At 40.3% G+C, this 20,117-nt stretch overlaps 1 protein-coding gene across 1 annotated transcript in view; it reads left to right on the top strand.

The window, feature by feature from the left end:
• The window catches only part of dpr14 (defective proboscis extension response 14), a 42,520-nt gene extending 23,328 nt beyond the window's left edge, over positions 1 to 19,192 (top strand). The window contains exons 2-7 of the mRNA XM_065239501.1: positions 4,716 to 4,933; positions 5,085 to 5,323; positions 5,456 to 5,669; positions 5,852 to 6,029; positions 16,887 to 17,023; positions 17,120 to 19,192. Of these exons, the coding sequence (XP_065095573.1) occupies positions 4,864 to 4,933; positions 5,085 to 5,323; positions 5,456 to 5,669; positions 5,852 to 6,029; positions 16,887 to 17,023; positions 17,120 to 17,226 (945 nt within the window). The 5' untranslated portion in view covers positions 4,716 to 4,863 and the 3' untranslated portion in view covers positions 17,227 to 19,192. The remainder of the gene's footprint in view (positions 1 to 4,715; positions 4,934 to 5,084; positions 5,324 to 5,455; positions 5,670 to 5,851; positions 6,030 to 16,886; positions 17,024 to 17,119) is intronic.
• The last annotated feature ends 925 nt before the right edge of the window (positions 19,193 to 20,117 follow it).

Below are 20,117 nucleotides of genomic sequence, written 5' to 3'. Positions count from 1 at the left end.
GTTTGACACCACCACGGCGAGCCAGACGACGGATGGCGGTTATCACAAAGAACCTTGCGATGACGCTTGGCGCCTCATTTACCAAGACACTTTTCTCCTTTGCCACGACCAGTCATTGTTGCTTGTTGGGTAGAAGAGTGGACTTCCTAACCTGTAAAGCAAAGGGCCCAGCAGACTTCCTTGCGGAACACCTAGTAAAACCCAATTTCATTACTTCATTATGATGGAGTTGTATAAAACGATTTGGTATTTTTCGTTCCTTTATTTAACGTCGATCTCTGTTCCGCAATCTAGTGCCAATCACCGACAGACATTGCCTGCGTAGTATATCGCACCCATTCAAACACACATAAGCCGGGTCCAACGGCTTTACTTCCCTTCCCAAGGCAGACGTGACCAGAGATTTTTATGCTTCAGAAAAATCCAACCGACCTCGGCTGGTATTGAACTCAGACTTATTTGGGGGGTGGGGGGGTTGCGGGGAATCGATTTGGTATGTTCAGATTAATTATTATAAAAACAATTACTCTATCTCATTTGCATACCTGAAGAGGGGGAGGAGGCATACAACACCCTTCCCCCGCCCCTTACTCATATTAATGGAAGTAAAGTTTTATTCTGAAATAAGTTCGGTGTTTCTCATCTTGTCGAATTGGTATGTTCAGATATGTGTTATTCAAAAACAATTGCTCTCATAAGCACTGTAAGAAAGTGGGTGGTACGCTATACCCACCGCCTGCTCACTTAAAATTAATTTTTAGAAAAACTTTTTTTTTTCCTTAAAAATGCCCATCTCGCGATGGTTGGTAGTAAATATAATTATAAATGATAGTCTAGATAAATTTTGGAAAAATTAAGTATGCTAAGTTGCTTATTTAGGCAAGGTCCTCACATCTAGAAAGTTTCATTGAAATCTGAGAGGGTGGTGTCAGAAGAAGAACCCATGAGATCCAGCAAACCCTAGCTATCAGTTTCCGGTCGAACTGTTCGTCGCCGTCTCGTAGGACAAGGGTTGCAAAGTTGCCCGGAACCGTCCATTTATCAGCAACACAAACAAAGCCAAACGACTAAAGTTTGCTAAGAAGCATGCTGATAAGCCCCTTGAGTTCTGGAGAACGGTTCTCTGGACGGACGAATAAAAATTCGAGCTGTTTAACCGAAAGTGGCGGGTTCGTGTGTGGTGCAGATCGGGTGAGGGGCTTCAGGAGGAGGAAATGTGATGGTCTGCCCAGCTACCATTGACATCCAACGATTTGGTCTTTTTGACGTTGATGGTTAGACCTGCTTCAGAGGAGCGTTCCACAAGGTCGTCGAGCTTACTCTGCATGTCAGAGCGCCGTTGTGCAACATCATCAGCCAAATCGAACTCGTTGAGATGCTCCATAGTAAATAGGCTGCCACAGCAACCCACGGTTCGGTACACGGTCAACGGCTCCAACCATGATCTCGTCGATTACGATGAGGAACAGTAGCGGTGATAATATAAAGGGCGAAAACGAAATTATTGCGACACATTCAACAGGGCATAACTTTTTTACCATTGGGTAAAAATCAACCAAATTTTGCACACTTTCTCATTGATGTGTATTGTGTACATGCTGTCAAACTCGAAGTCGTGTTTTTCGATTCAACGAAAATGGAGGTGAACCAACGCGAGTTGAGAGAACAAATTCTTTCCAAACACCTGGAATTTCCTGACCTGTCGCACCGGCAGTTGGGAAAAATGTTGAACATTCACCATTCAACCGTCTCCAGAGTGTTGAAGCGGTTCCAGGAGTGGTTGACGTTGGACCACGGCAAAGGAGCTGGAAGAAAACCGGGACCGGAGAACAAAAAGACGGAGGGAAAGGTGAAGCGGATGATTAAAGCAAATCCCAACGTCTCAAGCCGTGATTTGGCTGAAAAGATCGGCATGTCGCAGAGCTACGTCCAGAATGCAAAGAAGAGAGCTGGACTACATACATAGAAGGTACAGAACTTCCCAAACCGCGATGAGCGGCAACAATCGACGGCTAAAACTCGGGCACGGAAACTCTACGAGAAGATGCTGACAAAATATGGCTGCTGTGTGATGGACGACGAAACGTATATAAAAGCCGATTTTAAGCAAATTCCGGGGTTGGAGTTTTTCACCGGCAAGAGCAAGTTCGATGTGGACGACAAATTTAAGAAGAAGAAAATGTCGAAGTTCGCCTCCAAATATCTCATTTGGCAGGCCATCTGCTCTTGCGGACTGAGGAGTGAGCCTTTCGTGACAAAGGGCACAGTAAATGGCGAGATCTACAAATCTGAGTGCCTCGAGAAGCGCCTTTTGCCGTTCTTGCAGCAGCACGACGAAGCTCCGCTATTTTGGCCAGATTTGGCATCATGCCACTATTCTAAAAGTGTCCTGGAGTGGTATGAGGCTAATTCTGTCCATTTTGTTCCAAAGGACATGAATCCGCCAAACTGTCCGGAGCTGCGCCCGGTGGAGCAGTACTGGGCAATAACGAAGCGGGAACTTCGGAAGAGCAAGAAGACAGTCAAAGACGAGAAGGACATGTTAAGAAAATGGAAAAAAAAAACTGAGAAACTGGCACCGGATGACACTGTAAAGACTTTGATGGAGGTCATCAAGCGAAAATGCGTTCAATTTTACACTCAAGGCTCCATCGATTAACTTTTCTTTTGATTTTTGAAGTAAATATATGTATAAAACTACCCTAAATTTTGGTTTGATTCTAAACATTATAAGAAAATTGGCATGACATTTTCGGTGTCGCAATAATTTCGTGTTCGCCCTTTACTCCCGCCGTTGAACCCGCGCAATGCGTAGGTGGATCTCACCGACCAGGAGATGATGGTCAGACGCGATGTCAGCGCTGCGTTTATTCCGAAAATCAAGAAGGCTCCGTCTCCATTTTCGGCTGATGCAGATGTGGTCGATTTGGCTCTCTGTATATCGATCACGGGAGACCCATGTGACTTTATGCACTGGGCGATGGGGGAAGAGCGAACCCCCGATCACCATGCCGTTGTTGCCACACAACTATGCTAGCAGCTCGCCGTTCTCGCTCATATCTCCAAGACCATGACGTCCCATAATGCGCTCATAGTCCGAGTTGTCGGAGCCGATCTTTGCATTGAAATCGCCTGTGTAGATCTTGATATCACCTCTTGAAGTCTTATCCACGACAGCATTCAGTTGACTGTAAAAGTTCTCTTTGTCCTGCAATTCGGCAGCATCGGTTGGCGCATAACATTGGATTATGGTAAGGTTTTGGACCCGTGTTCTGAATATGGGAAAGATTATTCTTTCATTGATAGGTTACAACTCGATGAGCGTCGTCTGTGACGCTAAGCAGAAAGCCAACTCACCTCGCATACCAGAATATAAAAGTACCTGTCCCGAAGGCAGCTTGTGTTCTCCAAAGTTCGGCAAGCGGACTTCACTAAGTCCCAGGATTTCTAGCTTCATACGGCGGGCCTCACTGGCGAGTTTTGCCAGTTTACCCTGCGTCAGTACATTCCATGTTCCAATTCTTGTCCGTTGTTTAGCGCTAACAGTCGTTGCCTTTTATAATCAGTTCGTAAGGTTTCTGTAACACATCTGATGGTTTCGGAGACAGTAGGTGGTTGGCCTAAGGTCTTCTATCCGCCGTGATGGGACTGCCATCTTGAGTATAGCTTTCGGGGAGAAGCATTTCGTATTCAGCCGCTGGATGCCAGTCAGACGCTGTTTGAGCCGCCCCTAACATGGACAACAGACGATTGGGTTTTGTAAGCCACATCCTCCGAAAAGGATGCAGCTCCCCCTTCCCTGTCAGCATACGACCAAAGTTCCCTCCGAGGTTGGCTACCCGATCTTCCCTAAGGTTACTCGAACCCCAGCCGTCGCCGCAGGGAAGAAAGGGATAGGAGCTACTGGGCAAGAGGCTAAGGACCACTTTCACTTGCGTGACGGGTCTATTTTATAACCTTCAAGTACGCGAAGTACTGGTGGTACGCATTATCTCAGTCATTTTCCAGAACGGTGGAGTAGGCAGCCTTGTGAAAATCTACGGAATAATGACGACAGATTCCTACAACAACATCCTGCGGGAAAATCCAGGCCTTGAAGAGAAGTTCGTATTTCAGCAGAACAACGACCCGAAGCATACTGCCAAGAAGACCAAGTCTTTTTTCCGGTCTTGTCAGATCAAACCACTGGAATGGCCTTCACAAAGCCCGGACCTCAACCTCATCGAGAATTTGAAGCCCTGGACCGCGCCTTGGAAGAGCTAGATCCACAGCACCTAAAGAACCTGGTGGAGGGCATACCGAAGCACCTGCATCAGGTCCTGAAGGCCAAAGGACGACACATTAAGTAAAACTCTTTTTTTTTGTATTTCATAAGTGAAAAATAAGATATCAAAAAGACTACACTTCATTGTGTCTAACAGTGTATGCAGAGGATGTAATAAATTCATCCTTGTGTTTCCCCGATCTATGCCAGCGGTCTATAATATCTCTTCTATTAGCAATATTCGAGCCTTGCTCCGTTTTGGAATAAATCGTAGATGTTAACCTCAGTCTATGCCATGCCCAAAAACTGCAATTTGCAACCACAGCCTGCTATGATTTTCTCCTGCAATTTCCCACAAACTTTCATGACATTCTGATTGGATAAACCACAAACAGCCCACGAAGAAGAATTTGAAACATTCACTCAAGTAGTGCCTTTTTTTTTATTACAGGTTGTGATTCATTACGATGCACAATAAAACATGAGTATTAATCATTGCCCAAACCCGACAACAGCAGCAACAGTCACAACCGCCAACAACTGCTCGGAACAATAAAAGATTGATAATAAAAACAGCACGACCACTATAAAATGCTGCTATGAGGCATCCAACGTTTCGGCTTATATTAACCCTCGTTTCGCTGCACCACCTCACCGGATCAATACAAGGTAGGACAAATTGCAATTTCCCCTTTCCAGCGAAAAACAAACCAACCAAATGAGAAAAATGCAAATAACCTCCAACTGAAAATGATCCTTTGTGTTTTTCTGCTCCATTTCACACGTTTGGCGCCGCAACCCCTTTTTGGCTCGTTTTTAGTCGGTAAAATCGGGCTAAATGATAACACTTTCAAAACAATACCGCGACACTTCTGGCAAGACATCTCCTCCCCGTACACCGATCTGCCAGATGACGACATCGAAGAGGAGTCGGAGGAAAGCACCACCCATGACCCGTATCCGTTTTTCGACGACACGAACATGACGGCAAATGTAACCACACAGCTTGGCAACGACGTGTATCTGCACTGTCGCGTAAACGATTTGAGGGAACGAACTGTATGTGTACATATTTCCTTTGAAGCGTAATTAACTCAAGAAGCCTAATTTGCACCATTCCTGGTGCTTCCAACCTAATGGTCGTCTGTCTCTTTCTCACCATTTGCCCTCTCGCTCCAACCTCTTTCACAGGTAACCTGGGTGCGCCGGAAAGGTGATGACATTCATTTAATCACAGTAGGCCGTCACACGTACAGCAGTGACTCTCGCTACTCGTTGCAGTATCAGACACCGAATGATTGGCAGCTCCTGATCCAGTATGCAAATGAACGAGATGAGGGCCTGTACGAGTGTCAGATTTCGTCCCATCCGCCTCTGGTGTTTCTTGTATATCTGATCGTAGTAGGTAAGTCTATTTGCATCCCAACCCAGACAGTAATCAACAAACCCCTTCTCGTCATTTAATCGAACCCCCATCCGCCCGGCCTACTGTGAGCGAGTGAAAACGAGTAGTAGGTATCGCTATTAAATAAAGATTTTCACATGGCCTCCTTTTCTCTTCATTTTCCAACTTTGAAACTGCAACAGTGCCCAGAGTGGAAATCGTCGACGAGCGAGGCTTAGCTACTATAGACAAATTTTACAAAGCAGGTAGCACCATCGAGCTCAAGTGTATCATCAGCAAGGTCCCGCAGCCTACGAGCTACGTGACGTGGAAGCATGGTATGAGGATGCTGAATTATGACACCAGCCGGGGCGGAATCAGGTAATTAATTTATAAAAGTTCATCAAATCATTTTCGAGCTTTGATTCAACCGACTCTTCTAATGTGACACACGTATCCAGTGTCCTGGAATCATCACTATTATCATCACCATCATCATCACGCCCATCAGCTGCTACGGTCCCACCAATGGGAAAAGAAAGTTTATAATTAGATACTTTGGAGACGACCTCCGGTTATGGGTGGGTGTCGTTTATCAGAATCATGCCTAAATTGATGAAATTTATTCGAATGAAGCGTTTGTTATCCTTGGTACTTTCATCTGGAATGGCTTAAACGGTTTCCTAGCGGAAGTAAACCAGATTTATGTTGACTTTTCCGGTATGACTAATAATGAAATCTTGATGAATTAAACTGATATTCAATAGAAATATAAGTTATAAATATCGCATCACGTCTCCGATTGAAAAACTTTTTATACAACATGGCGTTTATGTGATATACAGAAAAGTTTTCACTGTTCATGTAGAAGCACTGGGCACGCAACCAGTAGTTCAGCTGAAAAAAGCCAATCGGCAGCAAATTTTGCTATCAAATTTCTATATTTATCGAAGTTTAAAATTAACAAAAATATCTTATTATTTTCCAGCTACCGGTATCTGAAACAAAAGAGCCTTATTGCAATGATCGATTCTCTTCATCTATTATCTCTTTTTTCATAACTCATAAAGCGAACCCCACACGTATCAATATATTGGGGGGTTTGGAGCTAAAAGTGTTAAGGAAGAATCCATTTAGCATTTTCGATTTTGCCACGGTCCATATATTTTTTATAAAAATCTGTATGGATGATTTTCCACGTTGTTGTGGTCAGTCTCTTGGTTTACTCAGATCGCCTTTTCCACTGCCGCGTTGTTCCGCTTCCACTCTTATTTTCTCCTGCTTGACCTTAACAATGTAAATGAATATTTCATCAACATTGTTAATTGATTTGCTGGAGACATACGGTGATACAAAAGGAATGCTATTACTTACAAAAGTCTGCATGCTTTTTCTCGCGTGAAACACAAACCCACACACATACACTAATCATTCTCCTAATCCGAGAGACTAAATTTCCACCATCGGTTCTGGCTGTGCTGCTCTCTCTTTTTTTTTCTATTGTACGAAGAAAATTCACCAGAAACCGTTTCGTTTCGCGATAAAAAGAAACTCAATTGAATGCGATACACTTGAAGTGATAATACAGTAATGACCCGATTTTTTCAGCCCCCATTTTGAAAATCTATCTTTTCTAATGCTCTACGAAACCCATGCACTTTTTCAGTGGTCTTATTGCACCAAAATATTAAATTATAGAACGATAAAAGTCTGATGCTCTGATGAGGGGCTGCCAAAATCGAGTCATTACTGTACATTTTCCCGGAAAACGATGTTGAAGGTACAATTGCGCCAAACAGGGAAGAAAGCTTTAAATCACTTCTGCTTGACACCACGCCGACGCGGCCCACTATAATGCTTCTCGGAAGCAAAATTACTCGCTTGTGTGCTTTATTTTCAACATGATTGAATTTGGCATTGACAGCGCACAGCCAGCGCCCGAAGGATGTAATTTTCATTTACACCACCACTGCCGGTTCATTGGAACGAAAAGGAAGCAACATGTAGCAGGTGTTGTTCCGTGGAATTCTATTCAATCGTTGCTTCATTTGAACTGCTTTGAGCAAAATTTGAAGTAGGTAGAAGGAATTTAAATGGTTTTAATTGGCTCTAGTAGCGAACTGTCCATAAATAAATATATGGCGAAGTTAAATTCTGAGTAAAATGGAGTTTCAATGTTTTACGCGATAAATCAACGGAATCACGAAAATATTGTGCTTACAGCTATAATATATAATAAATAAAAAAGTGTCATTGAAAACCATGCCGTTGTGACAAATATTTAAAAAAAATTCTCCCAAAAAGTGGACCATATTTCTTTATTTATCTGGCATATTGGACATTAGACGGATTTCACGCCAACTCGACTAGAACAACATGTTCCAGCCATATTTCCGGAACCAGTCCATTTCAAAAATATTTAATTGCGTTCAAAAAGACCCTTTAACCTTTCGTTTAGAGGTTTATAAGTTCAATTCGAAATTCATCTGTTGAGATTTAATTCAGTGTAAACATGAAAAATTTGTAGTTTGAATAACTTTTATCCTGTAAAAGTTCAGATCTTGGGTCTTCATACACAACAATAGGAATCTAACGTTTCTAACGTACAACAACAATAGGAGTGTTTCGAATAATTACTCCATCTTTTACAAAAAAAAAATCTTAGTTTCCGGAAATGAATTTTTCAAGAAGAAATATTTTCATATTAAAAAAAAAGGATAGATAACTACTTCTGCCTACGCACCCTTTTGGGCCTATCAAACAGAAAACATCAAATAAATCCATGATTTAGGTGTTAACAGGGAAATTATGCGTTTAGTACGATACTTTAGTTCAAATGCTACCGAACGAGTTCAATAAGAACGCGTGATATGAATGTTTGCACCCAATATTCTCAAAAACAAATGAAGCGGAGCGACCGAATCAATCTTTAATTTCATCCGATAGGCCGAAGTGAATTCATTGGCGTTTCAATGGTGTTTCAATGCGTTGGAAGCAGTGTTAAACTTTTGACAATATCTCAACGATTGGTTTCTCTTTATTAAATATTACAGTACGTACGAAAAGGTAAATAAATTTAGAAGCCATCAGTAATAATAACATTCCTTTTGGTGCTAAACTACGTTAGATTAAGAAATACGAAGTGAGTGTTGTGCTTAATAGACCGGAAATGGGGTCATTTTGGGAATGATATTTCCAATGATTTGACATTTTCTGAAAGTGCACATAATTTTTGTAAAAAAAGTTGGTCAAATGGTCTAGATTTTTTTTAAAGAAAATTAGTATGCAAAGTTACTTAAGTAGACAACATATTTTCATCCACAATGTTCCATTAAATCTGAGAGGATACTGCCAACTTAATAGTCAAGTTCACGTGAAATTCGTCATTATTGTTCTCAATCCCTACACCCAACCGGAGGATGTAAGATTCGCTTACAATTATGTGGGATTTATCATCAGAGGATGTTAGTGGAGACCGCATGATGCGATACACTGAGCTGCGGTCCAATGCAAAAAAATGGAGAAATAAAAATGTGAAGTGTATTAGTGAGTGTAATTAATCATGTCGAAAAAAAAACGATTGCCGACTGGGGTGTGACTTGCTTCAACCACGAACGTGGTGATTAACAGACCTGTGCTTTCTCCACTGCTCTCTCCTTGCTTCGTGGTATGGACAGGCTAAAAACAATCAAGAAGCGCTCATGTCTTCGCATACTCGATTTCGTTTGCTCTTTCTGCTGGAGAGATTCGAGACAAGTGTGTGCGTCGTTCTACCATAGTATACATAAAAATCAAGGCAAATGATTGCTTGTGTAGGTGAAAGCATAGAAAGAACGCGGAATAAAAAAAGCTTAAAAGTCATTGCATCGTCTGCAAGGTCAACTTCTAACATTCGCTGAGATGTTTATGAATAGAGGATGATAGGAGATGGAACTAACATTCATTGTAATAAAATCATGGTTTGCGTGTAAAATTTCAGTTTTTTAACAATCTTCTACCACTGGATCATGGGTAGAGATCATACCAGCCAGGGGAAACAAACTCGAAAAATATGAACTTCAAAAGGAGCCAAAATCAAGGGTGTCCGCCCATTTGGCCAAATGCCGTTTGAACGAATGCTGTTTGGCTGAATGGGTTGTTTATCCAAATGCCGTTTGGCCGAATACTTTAAATAAGATTTCCAATTTTTTAACACTACTTTAACCTACAATACTATACCTACAGAGTCAATTTTTATTGAAGCAATGTTTATTGAGAACCTTTACGACATTTTAGCTGGGAGCAATCCACCCCCCCCCCCCCCCCCTTTGTACTGTATGACAAGCTTGAGACGTTTCTCAAAAGAATCACACGCGGCACGCACCTGGTTCATCGGGATCTCGTCCCAGATCTTGGAAATGAGCTTCTAAAATTGGTCAATTGTGCTCACGACGATATTCGCCGTGTGCCGTCCTGTTGAAAGACGTAATCCTTTCCGTAGAGGTCCCGAAGTGCCTGGTCCACAACCTTCTCCAGAACCTCGGTCTTATAGTACATGGCGTTGATTTTCACGTTTTTCTCGATAAACATCAGTGGGAGCTTCCCACACCTGGATACGCCCCCACACCAAACCATCACCGGCGTGGCGCTCTGGAATCGCGGGATGATTGTTTGTGACGGGGGGATGTTGGCCAACGTCGGCACCCACCGTTGATCCTTTTGGACATTGTGTGGCTATTGCAAGACAAAGAGTTTCTCGTCAGTAAACACGAACTCCTGAGCTGCGTGTCGCTAAAGTATCAGTTTGGCTCTGTCCAGCCTCTTCTTCGTTGTAGCCTCCGTTACCCCGTGAACCTTGCGTTTCTTGTACGGCTTGTATCGCAGGTCCTTCGACATGATGGTGTGGGCAGTCCCGATCATAACATCCACTTCAGCAACTGTCTTCCGGATCGAGCGGTTCATTTTTCGACGAACCCGCTCCCTCACCACCTTGATGGCTGCTGGCGTTCTCGCCGATCGCGGCCGCCCGGATCTCGCACGATCCTTGGTCGAGCCCGTCTCCTGGTACCGACAAATGGTTGTATAGATAAAATTCCGCTTCACCCCGTGGGATTTCAACCGCCGGAATATGCGCCGGGTCGCTCACCTCTCGCAAACAACTTTACTACGACGTCGCGGTAAACAAACAACAAATGACAGCAAGTCGACACCGTGCGCGTCGGTTACCCTATATATGATGCTAAAGCTGACACCAATACCAATACACAGACTACACATAGTGCGCACCTACACAACAATGAAAAGTTGTATTCGAACTTATTGAACGTACTGTAAATGACAGCCCTGTGGACTTTTTTTTACTTTCAACAATTATGGTTTATTGACATTATACATATGGGGTTTTGGTTAAATTGTATATTGTATAAAACTAAAATTTTATACTGTCGATGAATTCATTATTCTTATAAAGATGATCATCCTAAAACTCAAATATTACTTCTTTTACATACCCGATCTTCTGCTCAGTAAGCAAAAATGGTCGCTTTCAGGCCACCGTGCCCCTTACATCATTACGACCGACGATCGTTCATTATCGGTTACTTATCTTATCTTATTACAATGAAATAAAATCTTCGAAAGTAGTTAACAATGTCTTCCGAACCGGATCAGACACATTTGCCTAAATGTACTTATTACTATTCCGAATCGTTCTACAAATTTATATTATATATTATATATTATATACTAGATAGAGGCTTGTATAAATCAACTCAGTAATGTAACAAGTCTTGAGTTTCAACCCATGATCTTCTACTCAATAAGCAAAAACGGTTGCTCTATAGCCACCGTGCTCCTTACATTACCACAATCTACGACCGACTTAACGAAAAGCTATTCAAATGAAGCGACGTCCCCGTAAGCAGCCAACAATGTCTTCCTAACTGGATCACGCATGAACCTTTTCCGAAAATCAGGGTTTAAACAATTCAATTTTTGGTTATTAACTGCGCTTTATACTCTCGGAACCCAACGATGGCGGTTTATTATGTTGTGGGAGAACTTGGGATTGAACTCATGATATTCTAAAGGGCGAACACGAAATTATTGCGACACCGAAAATGTCATGCCAATTTTCTTATAATGTTTAGAATCAAACCAAAATTTTAGCGTAGTTTTATACATATATTTACTTCAAAAATCAAAAGAAAAGTTAATCGATGGAGCCTTGAGTGTAAAATTGAACGCATTTTCGCTTGATGCCCTCCATCAAAGTCTTTACAGTGTCATCCGGTACCAGTTTCTCAGTTTTTTTTTTCCATTTTCTTAACATGTCCCTCTCGTCTTTTACTGTCTTCTTGCTCTTCCGAAGTTCCCGCTTCATTATTGCCCAGTACTGCTCCACCGGGCGCAGCTCCGGACAGTTTGGCGGATTCATGTCCTTTGGAACAAAATGGACAGAATTGGCTTCATACCACTCCAGGACACTTTTAGAATAGTGGCATGATGCCAAATCTGGCCAAAATAGCGGAGCTTCGTCGTGCTGCTGCAAGAACGGCAAAAGGCGCTTCTCGAGGCACTCAGATTTGTAGATCTCGCCATTTACTGTGCCCTTTGTCACGAAAGGCTCACTCCTCAGTCCGCAAGAGCAGATGGCCTGCCAAATGAGATATTTGGAGGCGAACTTCGACATTTTCTTCTTCTTAAATTTGTCGTCCACATCGAACTTGCTCTTGCCGGTGAAAAACTCCAACCCCGGAATTTGCTTTAAATCGGCTTTTATATACGTTTCGTCGTCCATCACACAGCATATTTTGTCAGCATCTTCTCGTAGAGCTTCGGTGCCCGAGTTTTAGCCGTCGATTGTTGCCGCTCATCGCGGTTTGGGAAGTTCTGTACCTTGTATGTATGTAGTCCAGCTCTCTTCTTTGCATTCTGGACGTAGCTCTGCGACATGCCGATCTTTTTAGCCAAATCACGGCTTGAGACGTTGGGATTTGCTTTAATCATCCGCTTCACCTTTCCCTCCGTCTTTTTGTTCTCTTTTGTGAAAAACTCCAACCCCGGAATTTGCTTTAAATCGGCTTTTATATACGTTTCGTCGTCCATCACACAGCATATTTTGTCAGCATCTTCTCGTAGAGCTTCGGTGCCCGAGTTTTAGCCGTCGATTGTTGCCGCTCATCGCGGTTTGGGAAGTTCTGTACCTTGTATGTATGTAGTCCAGCTCTCTTCTTTGCATTCTGGACGTAGCTCTGCGACATGCCGATCTTTTTAGCCAAATCACGGCTTGAGACGTTGGGATTTGCTTTAATCATCCGCTTCACCTTTCCCTCCGTCTTTTTGTTCTCCGGTCCCGGTTTTCTTCCAGCTCCTTTGCCGTGGTCCAACGTCAACCGCTCCTGGAACCGCTTCAACACTCTGGAGACGGTTGAATGGTGAATGTTCAACATTTTTCCCAACTGCCGGTGCGACAGGTCAGGAAATTCCAGGTGTTTGGAAAGAATTTGTTCTCTCAACTCGCGTTGGTTCACCTCCATTTTCGTTGAATCGAAAAACACGACTTCGAGTTTGACAGCATGTACACAATACACATTAATGAGAAAGTGTGCAAAATTTGGTTGATTTTTACCAAATGGTAAAAAGTTATGCCCTGTTGAATGTGTCGCAATAATTTCGTGTTCGCCCTTTACTAAGCATAAACGATCCCTCCCTCATCGAGCTTCTAAAAACCACAACACTTCACGACAAAATATTATTAAGTTTTCGCTTGTTATGTAATGAACAACAAAGATACGCGATAGTTCAAATAGTTTCAGCGGTTAATGGATAATTTTAAATATACGAATGGTACTGCCAACGGCGACTACTTACCATCTGTCTAGGATATAACACCTTTGCACGACACCTACACTGGATCTTCATGTTCGCTATCTGTCACGGTTTCCAAAAATATCTAATAGCAATTACCTTTACTTGCATTGCCATCTGGGAGGAGGTTCGCGTCTAGTGCTTTCCCCAGAAACCGTTCACGGCCAACAGCTACCAACCTGGTCTATACAAGGTGTGGAATTGATGGCCTGTATGTATTGGTGAAGTTGGTTTTTCGCTCGGCTTTCAGTCGGCTTCGCACGATTTGCTTCTTTCGTACGCTCGTAGTTACGTCATAACGTTTGTTTCAATCAGCGTTTGCATTGGAAATTGAATATAAATTATAGAATTTCTGTATGAAGCCAAAATTTATGAATGTTTTTCCACTAAATGTTGAGATAATGAATTGATTATTTTATTAGCACACTGTATACCATGAAAAAGCAGAATACTGGTGAGTTTTTGCCTGTTTCCAAGTAAGGAGTTACTATAAAAATACAAAACGCCTACTGATATTTCCCGGATACTTTACAAAAGCATATAAGCAAGCGCTATCATCTTGCAAACATATCTAGAATTTTCTGTACTTCATTTTTCACAAATTTGCTTTGGAATGCTATGACGTCGTAGTCATCCTCTCCCAGAATGTTTACCTTCTTCCCTCTACCAACACATACGTGAGGGCTAGATCTCCACACCTTGTATAGACCAGGTTGACCAGCTACCGCCCGTCCGCTACATCCTTCAGATTGCTCGCAATCTTCGACACCGGCAAGAAACCAGCAGCCGAGCACTTTTGCAAGCCGAAAACTTGCTGGTTTACGGCAACGTCGGCCACCGAATCACCCAAAAAAACTCGCGACGGACACTTTATCAGCACTTTCCCGTACTAATCCGCAAACCGGATCGGGTTCAAACTCGTCTATGATGACGAGACTTTCGACAGACTACACGCTGAAAGTGTGGCATCCGAACTCGGAGAACCGGGCTCCCGGAAGGCAACTCAATTACAGCACAAAAAAATAATGTTTAAAGCAAAAAATTCCAAATCTTCGGAAGAAAAACACGCAGCAAAAAAGCGGCTGTCAAACGCGGCCAGCGCTGCCATTTATACAGATTTATCTGTATTATACAGATTTTTTAATCTTAATACAGACCCGATACAGAATACAGATTTATCACAGATTTTTAAATTACAATACAGATTTATACAGATTTTTATAAAATGCTTGAGAAAAAAAATTCAAAATTTATAAAAACAAAATAACTTGCTCGATTTTATCAGCGTACCCCCTTCTCTCCAAAATTAATTGTTGTGCTAAAAACCATATTTGGTTGAGTGGTAGTTTTATCAAATATCCGAGAGTTTTTGCCCCTCCAGTGGTTGGAAAACTGTTTTTGCAGTATGGAGAATATCACAAAATTCGCGACTCTCTACTAAATATAACGCCACAGAAGGAAAAAGGCGAACATGAAAGAAAACGAAATCCAATTTGGCTCAAAAGACTAGAAGAAGCTTACTCGTCGCTATGCTCCTCTAACATAAAAAAAAAATTAAAAAGTTTCTGGAACATTTAATCGATTCCACTGTGCGTTTATACAGCTGCCTTTTAATAACTCATGATGACATCAAAATTTAATGTATTTTTATTTTGTTTTTTCGGCATGCGTGCAATAACATGTTGATAACTAAATTTTTAATCTAAATAAAATATCTATATCAAAATAAGTTATCAAGCAGTTCTCACTAATATCAATATATGTTATAATTTTGATGTTCTTCGCATATCTTTTAGCTCTCATTTTTGTTCTGTTAGCCATCAACTCCATCAAAATGAAATCAATTTGAGTTATCAGGAATAATGAAAACAACATAATTCTTGTTTTCATTTTGTTCTCACCCTCTGCTCGGGAACCTATCAAATTTCCATCGACAATTAATCATGTTATGGTGTTTTTGACAGCATTCACAACCAGAGGACCAACCGCTTTCGGATGCATATGGAGCTGGTAGTAAACGATTTGAGATTGTATGGGGATTTACAGTATTAATTGAATATTTCCAATATAAGCATGTATGTTAAATACAAGAAAAGTGCCCGAGCACATTAAAATGGTACAAATACAAGTACTCGTAAACATTTTACTTGCATTGAAAATGTATTTCGTAAGAAATTGCGGATTTTCTGATATTCTCCATACTGCAAAAATGATTTTACCAGCACTGGCGGGGCGACATCTCTCGACTTTTCGGTGTAACTACCACACAAATGATGTAATTAATTGTATTCATCTATATTAAAAATATCAAATAGTAATGAGCTCGTGCACTTTTTTGCATTTAAAACTGCTTATCAGGAAGATAATGAATAGAAACTAAAATCTCCATACATTTTCAAACGGCTTCATATCACTCTTATAAATAAGTACGGACGATATCACAAATGGCGCAATTATACCCCGTATGGTTAGTACGATAGCCCGAATAGGTGGTTAAGCACTTTTTATGGTTATTTGGAATGCACTGTATTTGTAAAACTACAAAACATGATTAATTAAGAAAAAAATCATCAATACAGAAAATACAGATTTTTTAATAGAGTGGATACAGATTTTTTATAAAACCACCTGGCAGCTCTGAACGCGGCTTACTGCGATCACTTACAGTTATTACAGTAATTTATGACCTTTACGACAAACTACTGTTGTTTCCAGCTATATCAGTGCCAACATTTCAAAAGGACGTAATTACTTTGGTATCCAATGGTTTTAGTCCTCAATTTCTCGCGAATAAAAGCTCATCCATAAAAATCAATGACACCAACAGGTAGAGGAACGTCTCCTCTACCAGCTAGCATTGTTAATTTGGAGAGGTGAGCATTTATTTGCAAGAAATCGACGGCTAAAGCCATTGTTTGCTAATGCAATTACGCCTCTTTGAAATGTTGGCACTGACATTATTCAATGAGACACGGATTTTTAAACTCATTAATTGAATACATATACTCATATCAATATTTAAAGATACCATTAACCGAGATTTTTGACAAAATATTAAGTGGCATAATAAAATATAAAACAGAAAACCATATGTTTTCACTGCATACTGAACAATCTCACTACACGCTCAAAAGCTGTTTTTCTACTCATATTTTGATTTAATTGCAATGGCCCAAATTTTGATGACAAGAAAAACAAGTTGTAAAATGAATTACATACCATGCGATGCTGTTTATGACGATTTGGCAATGGTCGCGTATTAGCCGTTTCTTCATTTATGGGCAGCAAGTGGTTCCATTACAACCGTTTACCATCATCGAGCATTTGCGTTGTAGGCCAAGCGTTTGTATAACTTTTTATTATTCGTCGTTTTCTTCTTTCGTTCTACAGCGTAAAAACTGACCTACTGACAGGTGGCGCCATGAGCCGATTGTACATTGCGAACGCCAATCGGTACGACACCGGAAACTACACGTGCGCTCTGGCTGACATCGCCCAGGCAACCGTAGCAGTCCACGTTCTCAACGGTAACTGTGATTTTTACCCGTTCGTGCTCAATTCATGCATGGATTATTCCGGATTATTCGTGACATTTCAATTTTTCTTATGTTTGTCAATTACAGGTGAAAATCCAGCTGCCATGCAGCATGGTGGATGCACTGAAGGTCGTCCACTGACCAGTACTATGCTGCTGCTGTTTCTGGCGCTGGTAATCTGTACTATCCGGTGACTATAAGTGCCATCTGTCCTATCCACTGCGAATACTAAACACCCACATTTGTTTAATCATTTATCACTGTGCAAAATCGTTAGTTCAGCTACCAAAGACTATTGTGCAAGAAAATTATTACAAGCTAGTAACACTTAAAAACTACATTTACCAAACACGTATCTATCTGAAAAAAACGAAACAAATAACTTAAAAAAAAACTAAATTTTGTATCAAACGACCAGATGTCGTCCTGATCGACAAATGTCATGTAGCAATGTTAGATTTTTTGGTGTATCTTTCCTACGAATGTATAACAGTACCCATGAATATTAAAATTAAAATTATTTCCTCGTCATTCTTAGCTACGATATCGATGGAAGCAAATGTCATGACAAATGTGTTTACATTCGCGCTGTTAAATTATTTTTCATTTTAAAATGAAAATCAAGCAATACTTCTCTGTTCATTTTCGGGAGAAAAAATCAAATGTATACTTCACATACTATCCGCCGAAACCAATGAAAAAAAAACTAGGTAAGATGTCAAGATTCATCCTGAAAAGAATCTGAAAACATTTTGCATGGCAGGCAGGGGAAAATCGTTCAGTATTACACTCTAAACGTCATTAGCCAAAATTGACACTGTTTGTCTAATATTACAAAAAGTAACAATAAGAACAAAGCATGAATGAAAAATGTCAGCCAGTTTCAAAATGTCATAGCAAGCGGATTCAGCATATATCTTTATAGATAGTAATATTTTATGGAAATTTTAATCGTCCATTCAAACCATTTCTTGTCACAGAACGGTCTCCCAAAAATCAAGGCCAACTTGTCAAAAGTCGTATTTGTCAGCAGCATATTATCGAAGTTACTAAGGCAACCGAAACAAATGTCCCATATCAAACTTTTTCCGACCTTTTCTAATCTAATTAACAAACAAAAACTGCACTGTCAATGGTTTAGAAGAACAAACTAAATGAAAATGAAAAATTTATTTACTGTGTTTCAAGGGAAAAAAAATCATACAATTAACGAGTCAAGTTGCGCTACTAACATGTTTGTAGTTTCCAATTGAGTAGAATGTGATTCTACCGTGATGATTCTATTAGTAGAAATGAACAAAAGATAAAATTGGAAGAGAACCTTTATATACCGAAAACCAAATACGATGGCGCTTAACGAAAACGGAAACATTGAGTGAAATTTGATAGTGAGTAAATTCTATAGAAATCCAAATGTTGATTTTATAACCTGTATAAATATAATATAAAATAATTCCATATAAGTGTATTGCGCATAAAATAAGTCATCAAAAACAATGCTTGTATTGGGACATGACCAGTGGCTGCCAGACCAGACAGCCACTCGGAAAATTTAAAATAATACCCAGGAACTAACGAGTGAATAAAAGCTTTTATATCAACGAATCGCTACCATCGGCAATGGAACGAATGTTCCTAGCTAATTGCAAACACGACTAGCAATATTTGGAACCAATTAGGAACGAAATTCATTCATCGCCGTTGTTACGAGAGAGAGGTATAAAAGTAGAACCAGTAAATAAACCCTATTTATGAATAATCCCAATACGTTGATGGACAAACTGATATCCAAAAGCACACATGTGGATAAATTTATGCGCATGCAGACGGTGTTGTGACTAGAGAAAACCAAAAGAAAATTATGTCAGAATATTTATTTTACGAATCTCTGATAGATAAAGGAATATGCATTTTTATAACCACATATATAAATATACAGTTCAACAGAAAGAAGAAAAAAAAAGGTATAACTGCAAACCCGTACATAGGAATAGAGAGGTGAATTTTATATTCATTTTATATAAATTTAAATTAATAACAGAACAAACTTATCAAACTGATATGTAAAATGATGGTTGTGGTCAAAGCTATATGATTAACATAAATAATTCATATAATATTAGATATATCCGAGGTACAGTAATAAAAGTATATTAATAAATAGTCAATAAACGAAACAAGGAGTGTTTCTATTGGATCGTTGGATGCTTTGAAAGAAATAAATCGACTGGGAATTCTCATGGTTGTCATAATACTCACCCCTATTCTGCATTTTGTTCGAAACGAAATTCTCATACAAAAAAAATATTTTTTTGTATAGGAATTTCGATTCGAACGAAATACAGAATAGGGGTGACTAACTCAGATACGAAGTAAATATTCTGTGGCCACAGGACGAAATGATGGCCGTTATCAATATCGTACAACTAGTGTATCACATTAGGCATAAATACGTTTGGCATATGGACGTTAGACATAAATATATTGGACGTTAGGCATAATATACTCATGCTGTTGAGCTCTGGAAATTCAGCTTGCATTGTGATTATCGAAGCCTTCAGGAAGTTCAAGCTACGAATGATAGTTAATGAATGAATGAAGAATGAATGTGTTTATAGAGGCATCTGAGGAGTCAATTTTCCCATTAATACATTAACTAATAAAATTGGAATTTAGAAAGATCGTGGTAGGCCGCGATGAAAAGTTGACGTGTTTTGTTTTTGCAGCTGTATTTTTTCGAATGAAGTTTTATGATTTTATCTAGGATTTTATGCAATTTTCAAACGCGATTGATGATTTCAAAAGTGTTTTTAAGTGTTCGTGATTCAGACAAAAATCTTTAGAAATGTGTCCTTGTCGAGGGGAACCCGTTCCGAAAAATTAATTTCTAAAGCACGCTGTTTGTGTTTGTCAAGGAGAAAACGTTATTTCTCTGATCGAATCTTCCGGAACCGATTCGCGGGCAAAACGGGTACCTCTAGAGTGCTTGAAAAACCTGGGTGAAGTGCCTTAAGAAATTTAAGAAGAAGAGTGAAAATAGCGCATGCTCGCAAATAATGAGAGATGGAAGTTTGGTGATGGATTT

This window comes from Ochlerotatus camptorhynchus, unplaced genomic scaffold (genome assembly GCF_037179485.1).
Source record: "Ochlerotatus camptorhynchus isolate MF236.1 unplaced genomic scaffold, CSIRO-AGI_Acam_v1.1 ptg000055l, whole genome shotgun sequence".
Classification (NCBI taxonomy): domain Eukaryota; kingdom Metazoa; phylum Arthropoda; class Insecta; order Diptera; family Culicidae; genus Ochlerotatus; species Ochlerotatus camptorhynchus.
This window is presented reverse-complemented; position numbering and strand designations above follow the sequence as displayed.